This window comes from Idiotropiscis lumnitzeri, chromosome 1, assembly GCF_059441095.1.
Source record: "Idiotropiscis lumnitzeri isolate Australia: NSW breed Sydney's pygmy pipehorse chromosome 1, RoL_Ilum_1.0, whole genome shotgun sequence".
In the NCBI taxonomy this organism is placed as follows: domain Eukaryota; kingdom Metazoa; phylum Chordata; class Actinopteri; order Syngnathiformes; family Syngnathidae; genus Idiotropiscis; species Idiotropiscis lumnitzeri.
The window spans coordinates 25580639-25602286 of NC_142391.1; the positions used below are offsets into that span (position 1 = coordinate 25580639).

The 21648-nt window shown below is 39.0% G+C and overlaps 1 protein-coding gene across 1 annotated transcript; it reads right to left on the bottom strand.

The window, feature by feature from the left end:
- Positions 1-4109: 4109 nt before the first annotated feature.
- tmem161b (transmembrane protein 161B) lies at positions 4110-17659 on the bottom strand. The gene is made up of 12 exons (XM_088291927.1): positions 17421-17659; positions 14094-14197; positions 13199-13279; positions 11498-11595; positions 11216-11372; positions 8628-8779; positions 8486-8546; positions 8274-8414; positions 7460-7573; positions 6650-6824; positions 5332-5428; positions 4110-4733 (listed from the first exon to the last, which is right to left on the bottom strand). The coding sequence occupies exons 1-12, from the start codon at positions 17421-17423 to the stop codon at positions 4456-4458; spliced, it is 1461 nt and encodes a 486-aa protein (XP_088148053.1). The 5' UTR covers positions 17424-17659; the 3' UTR covers positions 4110-4455.
- Between the last annotated feature and the right edge of the window lie 3989 nt (positions 17660-21648).

Sequence of the window (21648 nt, forward strand, 5' to 3'; positions counted from 1 at the left end):
CAGGTGTTGTGCACACCGGCCTCTTCAGTGCCTTGTAAGAGGATCTTCTCAAAGGCGGGGGGAATTGCCTCAAAAAAAAGAAAGAGACTGAATAACAAAACGCTGGAGAAACTAATTTTTTTTTAATAAAAATCTTTAATTCCAATGAGTCCATTGTCATTCACAACACTTTTACTTGGGCATTCAGACAGATGTTCTCTTAATTTATCAACTGCGTCTCGAATATCAAAGATTTTTTTTATGAAATTGCGTGTATGTTAAAATAATGTGAAAGCAAATGCCTAATCAGAATCAGAAATCCCTTTGTCATTGTACTCAAGTGTGCAACGAGATTAGAGAGCTCCCCTCTCCAGTGCAATACAACAATAATTCAGTTAAATATATCAATTAGATAAATAAGAGAATAATTAGTGCGATGGAAAGTAATACGAAATAGGATATATAAAAACTCATCACGTTGCTAATCAATGGAATTGGATAAAATTAGTCTGACAGATCAGTGTCAGATGACCCTGTCAAATGTTTCCTGCAAGTCCACCAGGTGTCAGTATTCAGCAACACAGTGTCAACACAGTGTCAATACATTGTGTCACTGTGTCGAAACGAGACAGGATGCCTCATCTACCCATCACTACCTAACCCTAACCCCTAACCCTAACCCTAACCCTCACCCCTAACACTGCATATCCCTCTTTTATTGTATAATTTTCTTGTTGAAGTTCTTATTTAGTGAGATTACTGGAGGACTCCTCTTCTATTCTAACACAAGAAAAAATAAGCTCGAGACAAATGTACTTTCTCCCAGTTGTCTTTAAAATCAAGTGTCAGTCAAGTGCCTCGTGAGTGACATTAATATAAAATTTTGCAGCATTCCGCATCAAAGAACTCTGGATGCTCGACGCACTTGTGCTATCCTCCCACTCTGGTTCATCATCATCATCATCATCATCATTTGGGCCTTGAATGGAGTGCAACAACGTTGAAGGGGCGAGACCTTCGTCTTAGACCAATTGCTTTCACCGCCAAGTCATGGAATCGATCAGAGCACAATGCAGAAGTGCACACTGATTGTCTGTCAGCCACAACTCGCCAACATACACAAACACACACACACGCAGACGCACTCACAGGCATGGATGCACCCTCTTGCATGCAATGTCACACTCGTTTGGTGGCACCAGGGGGCACTCCACTCTGTTGGTTGATGTCAAGAAGGAGGTTCATCAGCAAGATGACAAATGGATTAATCTCTCGACTGTATTTCTTTTTACGTCATCACTATATTTGAATAAATGTCATCTGATATGTGCAGGAGTTGATAACGGATTATTACACACAACACAAGTATAGTATACGGTAGCTAATTCAAATGATGACAAAGACAAACCTTTAACCCTTTTTCTCTACCCTTACTGTATCTAACCCCGATGATTAAACTGGTGGCCACTAGTGGTACATGAAAGAATTACTGCCTAGATTCACTTTGCCATTTCCAACCATCCATCTATTGTTTTACAACAATTTATCTTCACGTCATGTGCGTCTAATCTTTCAGAATGGTTTGTTTCAAAACCAGACCCAAATTTGCAACCTAATCCTTACAAATGTTTACACCTGCTCCCTGCATGTTAGTTCTTTTATTTTATTTTTTTGGGGATCATGAAATTGATTTCTGATACTGACTTCCTGTCTGAAGTATATTCCAAAAATAGAGTTAGTGCGTCTCTTACAATATTCCATGAGGAACTATAAAGTTGAGTGTTGTTTCATGTGACCAGACAGCGGGCGTGCATGATTAAAAAAAAAAAAAGTGTACATGTTTCTTCCAGTACAGCAAACGCATTTCATAATACTGCATATTGTATTGTTTTTTTCGTTTGACTTCACCTCAATAAAGGAAGCTGTGATTAATTTAACAGGTTGACATCTTAAACTGCAAAACATACAGAATTTCTAGATATAGGCTTATATATACACATTTTGGGTCACAAAATAAAATGATGGTATTTTCCGCTAACAAAATGTCACATTTAATTTTTTTTGAAGGCAGCGTACGACACAAACGCCCATTTGCTCATCGTGTGATTGAATTTCCAATAGAAAACGTAACATTTGAGTGGCCATTGACAGCCTCAATCTGTGCTCGTTTGGCCAAGGACACACTTTATTAAATGACAATAAAATTGATATTGATTCTAACCAAGAAAAATATCAACAGCCAAGAATGGGGCATTATAGTAGTTGGTACAGCCGACAAGTGGATATTTCATTTAGTCGTGAAATTTATTGAGGACACTGTACACAATCTCTCATGAATGACTATTTAGGTTGGAAATAGCCCCATGAATAGCGTAATGGGGAAACCTCTTCACGAGTCTAGCCTTACCCGAACCCTATTTGGAAATCTTATAATCTCTTATTGATCTGTAACAACCAATGAATGCATGGCCCAGTTCGGCCACTCGACCCAACAATGGCACTTGAGGCCCGTATTATGTGGCCTGATGTAATTCCCAGAAGGAAGCTGAACGCTAAGAGGACTTGGGAAGCATTTGCCATTTCTAACCTCAATTCTTCCTACAAGGACGTAGAAGGAAACCAAGCTAAGTTGATGACCACTCACTGTCTTAATCAATAGCAGTTTACACAAGGACGCATATCAGTAAAAAGTCATGAAACACAAAGGAGACACTTGAATGCAATCGTGTGTTGAGAAGTGCATCTTTTGTACACAAGACATTGTGCGCAGAAAAACACAACTGTGGAATTATGGTTAAACACACACACTCTCTCTCTATGAATTTATATTTTTTTCCATTTCCCATTATTTGTCATACACAAGGAGGAAGGACGGAAACAGACCCACAATGTACGGAACATAATTTATTCAGACAAATTTCCGATGCCGAAATAAATACGTAAAGGAGCAACGTCAGTACATTACTTTGTGAATCCATCAAACGGAATAAAAGCAAAATGTTTTTAGTGGTACTGAACTGAAAAGTGAAGGCTGAAAACAACACAGCGACTTCCCAACTGAAAAGGCCACACTAAAAAAAAAAAATTGTCATAACATGTACAAAACTGATTCAAGTCACCAAGCAATGTCTTTTGTTAAAATAATATATTTACAGACCAAGACAAATTTAATAAATACAACACAAAGATTGATTAAAAACAGTCATTAGGACAAATAAAATTGTGTGACCGCATTAAGTTTGGAGCAGAATTTCTAAAAGGAAGTGTGGGCAGGCTTGATACATTCATTGTTTCCCATTTTGTCCAAGTAAGAATGTGTTAAGATGCAACTTGTCTCCCATCGGAAAACTGAACTCAAACATTTCACGTAACAAATGTAAAACAACGAGGATGGCACAATAGTGCTGGACATTGCGTCTGGCTGTTGAAAGGTTTGGACATCCATTTTAGCTTCATAAAGAGATACTCTTCGGTCTAACACACACACACACACACAAAAAGAACACACACACACATACACAATTCTTCATGAACTTCTAAGGCCCTTAAGGTGGGGATGTAGTTTGAGACAAACCTGGGGACACTTGGCACCATTTATGAAATCAACTTGATTTGTTAGAAAAAACACAAAAGAAAAAAAAAGTGATTGAAGTTAGAAAAAACGAGGAAAACAAGGAAAGGCATTTTTGCATCAACAGTAGCCGACGCATCTTGTCCTAATAGCGACGCCGTGCATGCAAACAGCACGCACACAAGCGCAGCACTCTTTTAAGAGAGTCACAGCTGCTTGGAAAGAGCTCCAGATTTGTTTCAAAATGGCTCAGTTAACATTTTTTTTTTTAAAAAACAAGCGGGCACGCTGCCTGCTTCAACATATTCTGGAACGTCTTCAACTTAAACTTCATTTGGACATTCAAACAATTCTCTAAACGAGCTCAAGCCTTGTTCCTCAGTCGTGGTTGTGTCACACGCTCGCCCCCCCCACCCCCCAACACACACACATGCAAAGCTCCTTTGCTGATTGGCCCCTCCATCTCGCTCCATCACTTTAAGACTCGGAAACGCTTTTAGTCTGTCAGCACTGACAGTTACCCAAGCAGGGTGGCTTGTCTCAGTGACATTTTAAATGAGTTAACCTCTAAAAACCTCCAAATTCAGTAATACCTTCATGTGAATAATTGCGGACACATAAAAAATAAAAACTGACGCGTTTGCGTAACTGTTTTCAGCATGAGATACAGTATTTGACCAAATGAGTCAAGTCTAAACAAAAACAACAAAAAACTAAAAAACTCCATCGTTACTTAGTCAGTCACATTTGTGATTTGTTACTAAATGTAAGAAATCTTGTGAAGTGAATAAAAAGGAGTGAATGCAAAAACACAGTTTTCGTCTGTGGAGGAAGCACTGGAAGTTGAACCATCAGTTAGTTCCGATGATATGGTGAGTCAGTGCGGCGAGGTGGTGGGCCGTGCGTTACGCCGCCATGAGATACTGATGGTAGAAGAGGCCAAAGAGGGAGGTGGAGAAGAGGCAGGCGGCGATCCACCACGTGAAGAAAGAGAAGAGGCCTCGAAAAAGTAGCGGGCTGAAGACGGTCTTCAGGCCCCCGAGGGCTACGGAAAGTTGGGCAACAGAGGCTCGCGCTCCCACCTCCACCACCGGGGGAGCTATTGGCGCTTCCGCCGGCGCGGAGTCCATCTGATGTGTGCAAGGCAGCTCTTGTTCAACATGGATAGCCCACGAGTGTCCACCTGACATTGAGAAGACACACGTTATGACAAAGTGGGAGCAAGGGCCACATTTGATTTTTCAAATTGACCGATGGCCATTGTCGTTCTACATGGTGAGTTGTACGGGTTAAACTGTAGGTCACATTAATGGTGGAGTAAGTTTTGAAATGATTTGTCTTGGACTCTGTTTTTTTTTTTTTTCCCTTTAAATAATATACCAGCCGCCATGGAACTGGGGCGTGTAGACTTTTTATATCAACAGTGGATTCTTTTTCAATCCTTAGGTAAAGTATGTCGCCTTCTTTTGGTGCATGCCTGAATAAAGTCCAGCTCGAAATTAAGTCACCATGCGGGTCAAGACGGCAACGTGACATCAGTCACTAAGCCACGCCCACTTGAGAAGAACACACAAAAGTACATATTTATACTCCTAGTGCACTTACAAAAAAACTGATTATTTTCATTTGCTTTTGTTGTTTATCATATAACACAGTTTTTCTTTTTTTTAATCAAAAACGGCAAACTAATTGCTGCTTATTTGGGGGGGTTGGGAACAGACGATGGCATTTCAATGTATTGGGTCTGGTGAGTTATGAGGACAGTGATCAACAAGACTCACCTAAGGTTTTTAGCAGCAAAGTCGTATGCAGCAGCATCACCAGCGGTGCCACATACTGTAGTGCGATTACACACAAGTAGTAAAAGACACGTGCGACCTGGAGGGGATACAGACAACAACAAAATAATCATCCATTTCTAATATGAGAAACAAAATCAAGATATGAAAGCCTGTTTCTGCCTCAATTTATTTATTTAGTTTTTTTTAACTTTTCCTTGTTTTGTTTTGTTTTTACACATTTTTAACCTTTTGATGAAAGCTAGCAAAAGGTGGGAAAACATCAGGGGAAGTAGAAGAAATAGCCAGCAAATTAAAAAAGAGACTTGAAATTCTTAGTTTTCATTTTCAATTTTTTTTTTGTTTAAAAAATGCTCAGTTTTTTTTTAATTAAGTTAAACAAAAATTGGGAAAAGTACAAGAAATTAGCAAAAAAGGAAAACATCATATTCCTAAGTTTCTGACCAATTTTCCCCCTTGTTTGTTTTATCCTTTTTTTAGCAGGCGGAAAAAGCCCCAAGTAACAAATAAGAAAATGTAAAAAAAAGTAACTACATTTTATGTTCTATTCGGGGTTATAATAGTTTTTATTTTGTTTCGAGTTTTTTTTTTTATTTAGTTCATTTCAATTAGTTTTCAAGGTGGCTTTGTTAGTTTTTATTAGTTTGGGTGTTTTCAAAAACACTGAGTATTAATTTTCATTTTAAAAAAAATGTTTTACTTGTGTGCAAAATTAGAAAAACACCATGGTAAGTATTGTATAGTAAAAATTCAACAAAAATATTTCTTAAACATTTTGATAATCTTTTTAAAAAGTCATGGTTTAAAAAAAAAACGCCAAAATTTCCATCAATTGTAGGAGTTGTTTTTTTAGGGGGTTTATTTTCATGAGTCGTCAGCGCAGACAAAGTATCCCTCCCCTCTCCCCTTCCCTCCCCCATTGTCGGTGTGAGCCCTACAACTTTTCTCCTTGTAGAAAAAGTCTGCACTTTTGGGAATTGTTCAGGTAGTATGGTTGGTAAGAGGAAGAATATGTAGAACGTGCCTCCAGTCACGAAACCACATTCATGGAAGCTCTGTGAACATTTGCAACCAGCTACAAGTATTAGTGTGCCGACAATTGGTCAAACAAATACTAAAAATGTCTCACGACTTTTGTTCACTTCCTGCGCCCAATGTGAACCAAACTGTGTTCTTAAATCCAACATGCCACGACACCACTTGAAATCATACATTAATATCTCATGGCCCACGGTGAAATTTGACAGCTTTGCTTTTGCAAATACATAAAAAGCATTTTGTCGCAAATGAAGTCAATCACCATCTTCTGTAGGTCGACGATACTTATCCGCCCCGCCTCCTTCTTCATCTGCTCCACGGTCTTCTGCGCCAGGTTGAGGTAGGCCTGCAAATGATGCCTCATCATCGCCAGCCGCAGCGCACACATCAGTATGATGGTCCATAACCGCAGAGTGTCGTACGTCTGCTCAGCCATCCTGACACGGAGACACGGGGAGACGGTGCGCTGAGTCACATAAGAACGAGACGGATGGCAGCTTTTCTTTGTTACCGCTACATCACTCCATCATCTGGACTGAGCGCCGCAGGGGAAATAAAGTTGCAGCAATGGGGGGAAAAGAGGATTTTGCACTCTGAAGGAACTGTTGAGTCATCGTAACTACATGGAAATAAGTCTCCAGATAACTCTTATTCAATTACAGAATGTCTGCTAATAGGAGTCTCAATTTTCATCGTACATTTAAATAATTTGGGCAATTCTGTGCTTCCAGCTGTTTAGGTATAGCCCGTTATGTTTCAACATAAACTCAATGGCCCTAAAGACATGGTCGGATGAATTTTGTGTAGATGAATGTTCTTCTGGATGATTGGTCAAACATTCATACAGATATTTCAAAATTGAGTTCAACATCTTCCCAGATGAGTGGAAGCTGATATAGCAGCAAAAGTTGCTCGACTACCCGCAGGGGCCTGTAGACTTTTGCGTATGTAGTATATGTTTACTAGCCTAAAATATCGTCTACAAAAATTGGTTCATTGAAGGATTTTAAGGCAAAATGCTGTTAGGTTTGAAAGCAAAGTCGAAAGATAAACTTGAACGTGGTTTACTCACAAAGGCAAGCTGTCCTTTCCTAAGGTGGGGTTCATTAGGTAGTCCTTGGTAATGGGCTTCACCCACAGCAGAAGCATGATGAGTGGGGACAGGAAATTGATATGAAGCAAAGTTCTTCAACGAGCGGGAGAGACAAAGGAGATGGCCAGTTAATATGCGCAAAGAAATAGGCATTAAAAACATGCAAAGAGGCATTTACAGAATGTCATGTGTCAGAAAAACAGATATTGAGTAAAATATATATGCAATTACATTTTTTAACTTATTAATCACCTCATTTTTATGTAATTAATTGCGATGAATCAAATTCTTTTGTGAAGTTTGTAACAGATATTGATTTACTTCAGTCCCATCTTGGAATTAATGTAAAATCACCAAATATGAATATGTGTATTTTAAGTCAAAGACTGTTCTAATAGCTTTCTTTGATCCTTGACTACAATCTAAACGGTGTAATCTTTACAGGCATTTTTCTTGGAAAGATTTCTCAAAACTTAAACAGTTTAAACATTTAGTTCTGCCCACAAGCACCACACTCCAGCAGTGTTGGTTTGCAAGACCCAGTGGTAACTAGTGCATTGTGTTTTGTTCTGAAATGATGTCCTAAAGATGTACAGCTAATATGGTACAGTATTTGAATTTGGCTTTGCAAAGTATGCAAATTAATTTTGAAGTAAATAAACTGAGGAAGAATATTTAACAGCATAAACATGTTAAATCTCCAGAGTTAATGCTTTAATTTTGATATATATATATATATATGTGAGCGTGTGAAACAATGGCAAGCCTAAACAATGAAAATACTGTGCCTCACTGTGTAAATTTGGCTGTGGTCACATTGAGGGCATCGAGGTGCATCTGGGCCAATCGCAGACCTGGGAAGGTTAAAAAGGCTCCAATCAGAGCGCAGAGGAAGGCGAGGATTAGCTTGAAGGTAAGTTTTGAAATGGGACCCCTGTCAATGAGAGAAAAGAGATGACCGTGAATCAGGAAGAGTTTCTGAAGGCTTACTGAGACAAAACTTACTGCGACGCCAAGCCCTGGTGCTCCAGGAAGTGAAGCGCGCTATCCGAGAAGTTGGCAAAACCTAGGAGTGTTGACAAACAGTTGAATTTGAGACAGACAGAAGGTGAGGGTTGAGGATTGCAAAGAGTGGAGCGGCATTCACCAGTTTCCAGACCAAATTCCAGGTAGTTCTCAGTAACGATGAGAATGGCCATGGCTTTGACGAAGAAGAAGAAACCGAACGTTATGCAGAGGGAGCGCTCGCCTCCTTCCTCCAGCTTAAAATAGTGAGTCGTCAGCGAGAAGAGAATCTTACTGAATGGGGCACAGTCAAGGAGAAGTGGCTCCAGTGGAACATTTCAAGTATTTGACTAAAAAAAAGAATTGTTTTTGTTGATTATGTCCTCTGCTTCGTGGTTTTGCCACAATTCATACTTTTCTTTAAGTCTTATTTTCCTCTTAGAAACATGGTTCCATATCATGCCTTGGACGAAAAGGAACTTTTGATTTAACATGTGCATCGTTGGCTCTGTCACTCAAACCTAAAAAGGACCATGAGACAAACATCTTAAGTCTTTCTAATTTTACTTAGTTTTTTTCCTGCTTATAGCATCAATGAGTTAGGCAAGATTACTATGTGCGAATTTGGTGACTGTGGATGGTATGATAAACAATGACGTCTCAGCCATGTTGTAAGCTTGCTGTCGTGTAAAAAGAATGATTTCGACTGACACTAGCTGGGTTTATATGGAGATATTTTTGGGTCATTTTATTCTATATTAAATTAGCATCTTGATTGAAAAAAAAAAAACAATAAACAATAAACACAAGTTACCAGTACATTAAAACATGCCCCGTTGCAGACAAGCTCGGCAAAGACGCTCCTATTTTAAAGTGCGTAAATGACGACGTCACTCCGCATTTAGGTCAAGGGAGAGCATGCGCTAAGCAGACGCAGCCTGGTTATTCCGATTTGACTGTTTACATGACGTTCACTCTGATCAGAAATATACAGCACCCCTATGAATCGGATTAAATTTCCATTGCGATACGGCATTTTTATTCTGATTGAATTGTTTATTTATATGGAGTATTTTCATTCTGTTTGGTCACTCATATCATTTCCAAACTGAATATTTTTACAGGCTAGAGAGGCTTCAATAATGAAAAAAAAATTCTGAAATGCTTTCATTCAGTTTTAATATCACAAAATTTTGCATTTGAACAGGGGTGTGTCGACTTTATATCCACTCTATTTCAAGCACTTGCAACTTCAAAACAGAACCTTCCAATCCATGCAAGGCATCATTTTTACATTTTTAGTGCAACTCCAATATTTCTCTCTCCAGAGACACCCAACGGTGAGTGCATAGGCAGAGTTCAGAGACCATAGTGATCTTATAAAACTCCCTTAAGAGCACACAGCAGTTACGTGAGCAGCACCGTAGTGTTGCCTACGGGTCCCGATCGTCTTAAACATTGTCATCACAAATGAAACAGGAAAACTGAAAATCAAGTGCTCCATTAGCACATATATTGAAGAAACATGCTCCCTCATATTCAGAGTCTCATGTCTATTCCTTGTCAGGTGCTGCGCTGGGGAAATTTAGGTCTCCAATCTTTGACGTAGTCAGGAAATGACACACCATCTGACCGCGGCGAGCCGAGGTTGACCAGGAGCACTGGAAAAGATTGATTCCTGTGGTTGGCGGCACGGATAATGCATATTATTAGGCCATCATTCAGCGTAGCAAAATAGCAGGGAGCTGTGGACCATAAAGGTGCTGGCAGTCAAGCCTAGTAGGAGATCGCCACATCATTTTAGAGCCTCGGCTGCTGCTTGGATCTACACAATCATGCTGAAATGATTTGGTCTCGCTTCCAGACAAAGAAAGCACTAACCTGTGGCATTTAATATAGGAGGGTTTTAAGTTCAAATGATTGAAATGTGATTTAATACGGGGCGTTGACACTGTGTCCATTTGCTTAAACGTTTCTGATCGCGCTACAGCTTTAAGATACCGTCACAGTAATGACAAATCCGCCTTTGCTTTAGGTTATGAAGGAGGGAGGCGTCAATGCAGCTTGAGTTTGGTGTTTAGAAATTTGCTGGCAAATTTCACGCTGTCGCACTGTTATGACATCACACTATTTATTTAGTTAGCAACTGATATCCGCATGCATTTGCTCATTGCAGCCAGTGTGGCTATCAAAGGGTTGAAGCATTATTGTCATTTTTTTTTTTTTTTAACAAGTGTTTCACAATCTTTATTGAGCCAAGGCACCCAATTTTACTTAAGAAAAAAAACTATTGTGTTTTTTTTTAAACTGAAAAGTTAAGTGTTTGTTTCTTCAAGCCGATGACACCCGATGACTAATTGAGACACACTGCTCGTCTAAGGGCTGCGATTTGAGGAAATAAAATATTTTTCTTGTCACTCTGGCAGCGACAACTTAGATCTGATATTAAAGGTTATTGTTCAATGCTGTCATCGGAATGCCATGATAGTTTTCTCTTTTTACAGCTGCTCGCAGTCAGAGAGGCAACTCGAGGGATTTGTAGAAGCTGCTTTCAAAAACGACCTTCTGGTGTCATTTTGAAAACCAGGCCGCATAAAGCAGACGCTTTAAAATGGTCTGGTTTCCATATGACTCACGGCACAGCATTTATGTGATTCTAATACAGCGGGCAACGTCGTCCATTGATAGAACATTTGACGTGACCTCATGCAAGGACTGATTGAAGGATACACGACAAAGGCGAGCACTAGCATGGACCAGACCACACTGATGTTCATCTCTCCTGAGGGTTGAGCAACACTGTAGTACAGCTCCGTTATTAGATAGACCACAGTCGCCGCGACTGTGAAATCAACCAGCCACTGGAACTCTGGGAAGTAGTGCAACGCTGAGGGCACAGAAAAAGGGAATTGAGTTTTCAAATCATATCTATATTCAGAAAGCACAACCAACATTGCATTGGGAATGTTGGCGCACAAAAAAAAAAAAAAGCTGTAGAAAATATGTTTGCACCTAATGTGTCGACTTCCGTGATGTATTTTGTCTCGAGTTGAAGATCTATGTCCTTGGGTACGGTTAGCGGCTTGTTGTCTATGTGACCATTGTACTTCCTGGTGTAAAGAGCAACATAAATATGAGTCAAATAGAATTCTACATTCAACAGAACTTTTTTACTCCAAAATGAGTCATACATGAAAACTGTGATCATGGAAAGAGAGAACTTATTATTTCTTTTCAACTGCGGTCTTTAGGCAGAACTAAGTCACTCACAGCAGGTAATGGAGAGCCACTCTTTGAGCATGAGGAACTATCTGATGGGCCTCCTCAGTTCTGGCCTGTGTTTGTTCAACCCAGTGTGGGCGCTACATTCACAGGACAATGCCACTGTAAGCGTTCCGGGCCAAAACACGCCCAAGACATTTCTTCTTCGAGGCACCTGACAGCAAAAAAAGGGGCTCAGCTTCATCCCACTGAGGGAGTCAGTGAGCCAACAATGGAAACTGAGCTGCATGGCATGAGCTGGCAAAAAGACAGTGGTCCATCTTTTTATTTTGGGGGATTACTGAACATGTGGTGCCGCAGAACACAAACCTGCCTCATACAGGGTCAGAGAAAAGGGCTATTTGGAACCCAGCCCCTGCTCTTTGAGGATTAACTTGCAGTACTGACTTCAATTTAAATTCCTATTGAGGAAAAAAAAAAAAACGCACAGGAAAAATGTGCTAAATTCATGTGTTCAACCTATGCTTCAATACACACTCAAGACAAAATTGTCTAACAGACAGAGAAACCACCACTCAGTATGATCTGACATGGTTTTAATTCAGGAAGACCAATTTTCATAAAATCAAAAACCGTATCAATGTCAACAAACTGAAATTGGTAAATAAATTGTAGCAATGAAAAAGGGATCACGGAAATACCCCTCGGAATAAGAATGTTTGGATTTTTTCATGGCCTTGGATCAGTTCAATTGCATTGCTCGGGTATTGCGTGAGGTCCAACCACACCAGAAACAGAACTGTGATCACTTTGAACAAAATGTTTCACTTGTCCACAGCACAGTTTAGCGCTAAGTGCCTGAGTTCAGGGCGGTCGTGTTTCAAAGTTACCTGGCAAAACCAGGTCAATGAGCAACTCGGAGTCGTTGGCGTTATCCAAAGGGCAGTGTTGAGGTATAGGAAATAGCCGTCAAAAGATCCATTTGTTTCAATAGGACTACAGTGGCTCCTCAAAATATGCAAGGTTGGCGGATGAGCAATATCAAATCTGGTCTAATGGTCGGACAAAATCCTAAATGAAAACGAGGCTAGACAATACAAAGCAAGTCAGCACAAATTGCGTTCCACTACTTCTAGTCAGTATTTGTTAAAGTGTTTGCGCCCGTGGTCGTGGTATTACACGTATAACGCACAAAGTTTGACATTATCATATATATCATCGTATCACCAGATTAACAAGGTGGGAGGAGGTGGAGGAGATTTTGGGGATATAAAACAACGCTCCTCAAACACCTCATCTCATGGAGACGTTTGACTAAAGATGACGTCACTTCAAACAGGACTGAAGCGTTCCTGTAAAGGCTTCAATGTGATCTGTTCACCAACATGATCATCTCCAGCTATGTCATCTTCTCTTCAGAGTGGGGTGAAAGTGTAACTTCCACTGTTTAGCATCTTTAGACCGTGACAACTCCTCGCCATGCACACATACCTGTCTTTTTTCTTCTGTCCCTTCTGTTTCCCAGCAAGGTTCCTCAACTCATCTTCCGTGGGGTGCTGATACCACCGCAGACTAGCAAAACGAGAGCCATATGAGACAAGCGTGAGAAATAAGGGCAACACAATTAACCAGAAATTGATTTTTTTATTGAGATGTAGAAAAGAGTTGAAATTATGATCTGGATATACACAAGAGACCACATTTATTTTGTGTGCTCCCTTTCATTTAAAAATAAGGAACAACTTGAAAGACAGAAATGCTCTTAACTGGAAATTCTATCTTGAATGAATTTAACTTAAAGTATTTCGAGCAGCTCCGCACCATTTGTGAAATTTCCATAAAACAAGAGTGTTCCCTAAAGCTTTATATAGTTCCTCTGATACACATTTCAGAAGCAATTGTGAAAAAGATAAAAGTAATGCATCCTTACAAAGCAAACACTAGAAATAAGGGCTTGTTCAAGTGCATCATTTGGAAAACAACTTATCTCTAATTAAGAACACCGCATTTTGGGGGTAGCTTTTTTGAACACCTGAATACATAGGGTAGCCGCAGCTTGTTTTCTAAAATTACATAAAAGTGAATCACAAAAGCAGTGTAAAAACCTCCTCTTTTACTCATGAAATGTTTTAATGTTACCTCAACTATAAAACAAATTTTTAAATAGGTTTCAAAATCCTGGTGCCAATTAGAGGAAATAACCTTTTATTTTATGTTACGCAGCATTCTCCCGGACCACTTCATTATTTTTGTCTCTCTTCGCCGCCTTCTTCCAAACTGTTTCACTGACTTTCATCTCTATCATTAATCTCAAAGTTTTGAGAATTCAAGAAAAGACATTCAACTGAAAAACAAAAACAAAGCTGTGTGTGACAGTGTGAATTACCTGCCACTGCAAAGTAGCCATCTTGCAAAGGAATAATGAGGTATGATTTTTTGTATCACACTGGCCATTACCATGGTAACCACCAGCTGCACACCAATCACACCCTGTGAAAACAGAATGGTTTAAGTGGCATTTAAATGGAAATAACATTTCATCTAAAGTGCGTGAATCGATTCACGGTTTTGGTAGCTTAGCAAAGAAGAGCATAGCAGCATAATATACTGTATAGTGTTGAAAGATTAAGCACCGCATTCTCGATAAACAATTCAATCAACCTCCTAAAGCACCAAAGAGAATGAAAAGCTGGCACAGCTACATAAGGGACACAACAGATCCGCCAAAAAGTCACATTTCTACGCATTTGTTCAGATGCTCTCAAGGTCACGGGCTACTTCCTGGTTCATGGCGGATGAGAAACAGACCAGAGTGGTGCAATTATGATTCAATGGTACCACAGTAACTTAAAAGCATACACATTTTTCCTTTTGCACCTTTTCCCAGATCCTCACCATGTATTTTTTTTCTCCCTTGTCTAATCCACCCTGAATCTAAATTTTGCGGAAATTGTGCAAGCGTTGTAAACTAAACGCTTCCGTCCTACTATTTGCTGGTTTACGATGTCATAATGAAGGCCGTGAAATCAACCAGATATTATAAACGATTCATCAAATTTTCGTTATTAGATAAATAAAATCTACTTCACTCAAACTACAACAAGGAATGTAAAATTAAAACACCTCTGACATGGTCATAAAAAACTAAACATTTTACTTCAGTTAATAACACTCAACATGATTCGACTCCAATGGAAAGAGCAGGAAAAGATCATCATCACTCATTGATAAAAAATAAACTTGAAAAATGTTCCACACTTTTTGCAATTTCACTCCAACTGTTGTATTTTTTTGGAGTCCCAGAGAAATGTAAAAACGTGTAAAGTAAATTAAGCTAACTGCACATTTCATGTTTGTACATGAAGTACATGCTACATAGAAGCCCACAAAAAAAAAGAACATGTTTTTCTTCAATGTCAATTAAACCCACATGAGCCAAGACAGATGAAGAGGATGTGAATGACAGACCAGAGCAGCACACTAGAACTACACGTGAAATTAGTCACGGGGCTCATGCACATTTTGCCTGGTTTAAGCTCCAAAACCACACGTCAATACTTCTTCACGTCACCGAGAGAGATGAGAGAGTGCCAATAACGTGGCAATTATCTTTGCTCAGAGGTGACTGACTGGTGGCCAAACATAATGTCTGTGGCTCAAGACACCCGCCTCACATCGTCCCAGTGTGTGATATATGGGTCAAAAGCCCACCACCTCAAGTTGGTTAGGTGGGCGCCGCTGACCATTCGTCATAGGAAACCTGCAAGGATCTCACACCTCGGGAAATTGAGATAGCACGGTTTCTCTTATCTTGCCCGTACTGCTTGACCCCCTCCACGAGACAACCAATTGAAATCTGTGGGGGGTGAGCAGAGGGGATTCTACCCATGATTCTGAGCTTGGAACCATATTGATCCATTTTTTTATGTGTGTGTGTGAGATCAAACCCTTCTCTCATCGTAAAATGGGGAAATGATTTAAAGGGGAAATACGCCACTGGTGGCTTTGACTTTTCGTTGGATGCATAAATGAATTTTGTGTTTTTGGGGCAAGCAGTATTTGTGTTTGTAGAGGTCTCAAATGCACCTCTGCCTTAACAAATTAAAATACTTTCAATCCCATTAAGGGAACTTTTGTTCACACTTTGGCTCCGCTTCCTCAAATGGAAGCGAGCAGCTGGCCACAAAGCAATGAGGAAAAGTAGACAGCCAGGCAAACAACCCATCACACTCTCACCTATCAAGTCTTTGGTTTACCCTTATGTATGTTTTTAGAATGTGAGAGGAAGATGGAGATCTGCAGAAAAAACCCACACAAGTATGTGGGAAAACATGGTAACTCCACACAAGCAAAAGATTCAAACCTAGGACCCCCGACTAACCACAATTCACTGCTCCACACATGCACCTATTCGGTATTGTAAACCAAGACAACACCTTCCCAGTCCTGAGTTGGAGATTCAAATCTCAGCTTCCTACCATATTCCAAAAACCTTCCATAGGTGTGAATGTGAGTGTAAATGCTTGGCTGTATATGTGCTCTACGATTGTCTGGTGGTCCTGGTCTAATCTCGTTGCACACTTGAGTACAATGACAATAAAGGGATTTCTGATTTCTGATCAGTTGGGGCTGCCCACTGCCTCTTGGTCAAAGTCAGCTGCGATGGGTTCTAGCTCACTTGCGATCCCAAAGAGGATGAGGACTGGATGGCCATAAAATTACATGTTATTTTTATTATCTACACGATACAAAAACATTTCTGAATATTCTGCTTTCAGGTGAACCTTTCTAACCTTTATAGGTGAACTTAATTTGACTTCTAAACTTTTGAATTCACACAATGAATGCATAATTTGATGACTGACAAAATTCACAGGAGGTGAATATATTTGCCATTTCAATCAGAATTCGGCTACGAAGTGGATTTCAAACTGTTCTCAGCAGATTGCATCAAAGACAGAGACGGGAGGAGTCACTGAAAGGGATTAACAGTGGAAGCTTGTGGAAATGTACTGTTCTAGTCATGGATCAAACCACCTGTAGTAATATTTGCCAAACAGCTCCTTATTAGAGCACAGCAACCAACAAGCTGTGCACTAAAACTTTAAAATGACCTTGAAAAAAAACAGAGGTTAAATTTTGTTCTCCTGTAAAGGTTTTAGAATATTTTAGTTTATTGAGTAGATGTCAACCTATGTCAAATTCTGTATGATGCATTTATCAACTCAGACAGAAAGTCATAATACGCAATTCAACGTCACAGTTACTCGAAGGTCATCTAGGGGTCAAACAAGTTGATTCAGGTACATGCAGACACCTAAGATGCCATAAAAGGCTCCCAAGTCAGCTAACAGGTTGCATTGTCACACTCTTTAAGAGGCACATTATCGTCAGCCGCTAACAGGAAGCACGAGGAATGAACTGGCAGTAACTAAGGCGCGTCGGGGTTACTTAAATAAAATCTTTACATCGACAGTTAAATGCAGTAAAAGAATGAGTCCAGATCAGGTGCGCCTCATGAGTTAGCTACCGGTAAGCTAAGCAAGAAGCTAAAGCACTGCTGCAATATGAATTGAATGGGATCACAATTCTAAGAAGTCAGAAGAAGTGTCCGATGACGAAAATCACATTTAAAAAAATGCAAATAAAATAAAAAATTAAATAAACTAAACTAAAGAGAACCACAGCACATCGAGCTCGCTATCACACTTACCATGTTGATGCAGTGCAGCTGAAACAGGCTCAATGCCGACAACACAGAACACTCCGAGTCGGAGATGGCACGGCGAGGAGCACATAAGCCTTTCTTGGGACGTTGAGGTACAAAAGGAATTGTTTTCAGTCAAAATTGTCAGCGCGTCCACCAGAGCGGTTTACATCGTCAAAATCAACAAACACGATTGCAGCACCGCTACCAAGTATTTTCAACAGCAGTAGAGGTCACGGTGAAACTCCGGGTAAGAAGGAGTCTGAGGATATGCCTGAATAATAAGCGTGAGTGAATCGCTTTTTAGTTATCTCCATATAGGTGTCTTCTATTTATAAATGTATAAAATGTTAAGTGTTGTATTAATAGTCCGTACGTTTATCGATGCACAACCCGAGAATGCCCATCAATATAAAAATTTTGAACGGGCTTTAGTTGGAGCGCTATATTGATCTTAAGGACCAAAAAGAATGTTTTTTTTTAATTGCTTTATTGACAAGCATGTTCACTCACGCTTATTCTTTCTTTAATTACTGCTCATATATATATATATATATATATATATATATATATATATATATATATATATATATATATATATATATATATATAGTAATGCTTTGCTTTTAAAAATGAGACTTTCATATTTTATTAAAAGACAAATGTTACAATTATACATTTATATTTTATTTTTTGTTGTGTTTTCAATGTTATGTTCTTTATATAAAGCACGTGCTCTGTAAATGAAGTGTGTGCAAGTATTTTATGTTTTCCTTCCATAAACCATTACAGAGGCACGTACCTAGAGAATTTTCTGACAACACAACGCATAAAGCACAATAAATACACACTATAAAGCACATATTTTTTGGTCAGTGGCTTCCAATTGACAATGAAATCCTGCATCCGAATACAGTTGTATTAATAAGGAAGATATTTACCTCTCTGAGAAGAGCGGTGGACAAGTGGTTAGCACGTCTGCCTCGTAGTTCTGAAGTTGCAGGTTTAAATCTTGGCTCTGGCCTTTCTGCATGGGTTTTCTATTTGGCATCAACCCACAATCCAGAGTGAAGGCTCTGAGAAGTTTACATTGATATGACAACACTTTGAAGCTGAAATCTAATTGGGAAAACAAATCTACAAACAACTAAAACCAGCACAGACAAGAGGCGATGAAATAATGTCTAAAATAAAGAATCCAATTTCATTTATGTTTTGAATACGGGTGAGTGCTTTTGATCATGTTTAGGCGCCTTCAGTGCGCATCTCTATGTGGAATTGTTTTGATAGTCTCTCTTTAAAGATACATAATGTGAATGTGCTGTACTGCAAAACCATGCAGTCACAATACAACTTCCAACCAATTTCAGTCTACTACACAAATCATGTGTGCTGTTAATGCTTTGAATTTGCTTAGCATCAAAAACACATCAACTTTTCTATTTCAGAATTTAAATGCAGTTCCCCAGTGGTCCCCTAAAGACAAAGAGACATGTCTTCATTTGAGTAATTTGGTTATTCCATACTGTTTCGAAGCCTATTTCCCATGTCTGCTGTTTGCCTTATTATGTATAATTAAAGGGAGACTTCTTCCTACTGTACATTCTGCTGCTCATCTTCCATATCATGCTCGGCATTGTCACTGTTACTGTTTGAACGTGGCTCTCACTGGAGTTTGTGTGCTTTTCTTCTACTCGTCTTTTTAGTCAGCCTTGTTATTTTTAGATGAAACATAATAGCCGGAATCTTCAGAGTATCTCTGAGAGTTCTATACTCCTTCGGAGTGTTTAATCCATATGACAGCTCCTCGGTGCCTGCTGCTGCTTTAGGCTCACTCGTCTTACAATATAAATAAAGATGTTGAGAATATTACAGTGAAAATCTCAGCCCAGTCAATCAAATAGACTCACTGTTGAATGTCATCATTCATTTTTTATGGCAAGGCCTTTTTTTGTGGGGGAGCATTATATGTGGTTTCCTTCTTTTATTAATCAAACAGCAGTTTGAAATGTGTGCCACTGATCTCAGCAGCGTACTCGCTCCAAGCGTAGGAAGAAAATAGAACAAAAAGTCGACTTCTCAGCAAGCAGGACTGAAAATGGTCGTGGATGTAATTCTCTTTGGTGCGGTGCCTCCTTCTCCAGTCTGTGTAATCTACTGTACAAGAATGCAAATTACAATGCAAATGCAAATACCACTGAATAATTTATTTGTAGCACAAGGCCCTTTTACAGAAGACAGAAAAGCTTTTTGCTTGAATTGGGGATTGTGGCATTTAAAACAGGTGTTTGGAAGACGGGAAATAAAACGACATGAATTTTCACTGTGTGAAAATTGGAAAGGAATTCACAGGATTTAATTTTATGTCCTGTTAATTCTAAAACAAAGTAAGAAAGATGCATTTCTCTCACTCGTTCAAATTCTTGTATGTAGTGTACAAGCACATTGAAAGCACTTTTTGCATCGTGGCATAAAGAAATACCTGTCACATCATAAATTACATGAATGTAAACTCCCCAGAGACAGTCATCACATACACGTGCTCAAGAATCTAATTGAGTCTAGTTCAATTTCGTGTCTGTAATATTGTCACTACGACCCAATTTAAACTACAATCACAATACTAAATATCTTACTCAATGAATAACACGAACAATGTCAATAAAAACCGAGCATTGTACATCTGAAATAATTTGATACAGCTCTTGTATGTTGTTAGTTTTGGTGGTATGGCTAATGAAGTGGCAGGTGTATTTACATATTTGAATCATAGACATACATACAATGCCAAGGCATTTTTTCATACTGCCCACGCAACCGCCGAGATACATGATTGCGTTCAGGCTTCTCCCTCAGTGGTTTGCCATCAGGGAGTCTAATTAAACAACAGCATTCATGAGTGGGTCTGCTCATTTAGCCTGCGTTTGGGCTTAGACAGATTTAGGGCGACGGAAGAACAAATCTTAGTGGAACACGACGACGACGCTGTCGCCAAAGTGAAACCCACTGCAGGTAGAATGACAGCTAATTCATAACTTTGTGAGATGTTAGCTACTTAAGGCCTGCTAAGTCATGTCCAGTTGATTTAAGAAGTCTACACACCCCTGTTCAAATGATTTTTTTTGGGGTGATGTAAAACAAATAATACCAAGATAAATCCCTTTCCCACAGGTTTTGTTATAATCTGATGAAACCAAGGTTTGCATTTTTGGGCCATAATTCCAAAAGGTGTGTTTGTCACAAACATAACACTATTTATCACCAAAAGAACACTATATCTAGAGCAAAGCAACATCGTGCTTTGGGCCTGTTTTTCTTCAGATGAAACTGTGGCCTTGGATAAAATAGAGGGTATTGTGAATAATTCCAAATAGCAGTCAATGTTAGCACAAAACCTTTAGGCTTCTACTAGAAAAATAAAAAATGTCAGGAAAAGCCTACTAGAACATCCAAACTTCTTTTGGGGTTAATCAAAGGCAATAAACGAGGGTTGCATTCATAATGTAATTCTGAACACGGCCAAGATATACAGGTTGAAGCTAATTTAAATGTTGGAAAAACTTTAAAAGTGATTTTTTTTTTTTTAATTATTCTATTTTTTTATATCTCAAAAACTGGCATTTGAACAGCGGTGAGTAGACTTTTTACAGCCACTGTTCATGTTGAATTCTTACAATGTAATTTATGGAAATATTTACATTCCATGACAAAAATAAAATTATCTTTTTCCACAGTTTAAGTTAAAGATGAAATTTTATTCAGCAAGCATACTAAATGACATTTGCCTTTGTTTCTTATATTAATGTGACAAGGCAAAAAAAATATCTGAATAAAATGTTATTCCAAATTCTCCTTTAATGACACTACCCTCGAAATATTCTGTGGTGTGTTCGTCACCTTTCTCGACAAATACAAAGTCATTCTAATATCTCAAGCAAAACTTTCATTCATACACAGTATCTCACACATACTCCCAATATATCATTCATACTGTACGTGTAGAAACATTTGCCTTTTTTTCTTACTGATCTCATATGTATAGTAGGATGCGCAATGCACACGCATGACATTGCATTAGCTTCCCATTTGTCAGTGTTATGTTTTCGACGCTACAATATCAAAACATTAGCATGAGCATTAATTATCATGTCAGCGTAGTCATTTTAATGTATAGACGATTGATTGTACGTGCTACGTTTTATCCAACAGGGACCCACGTCATGATGTATGAATG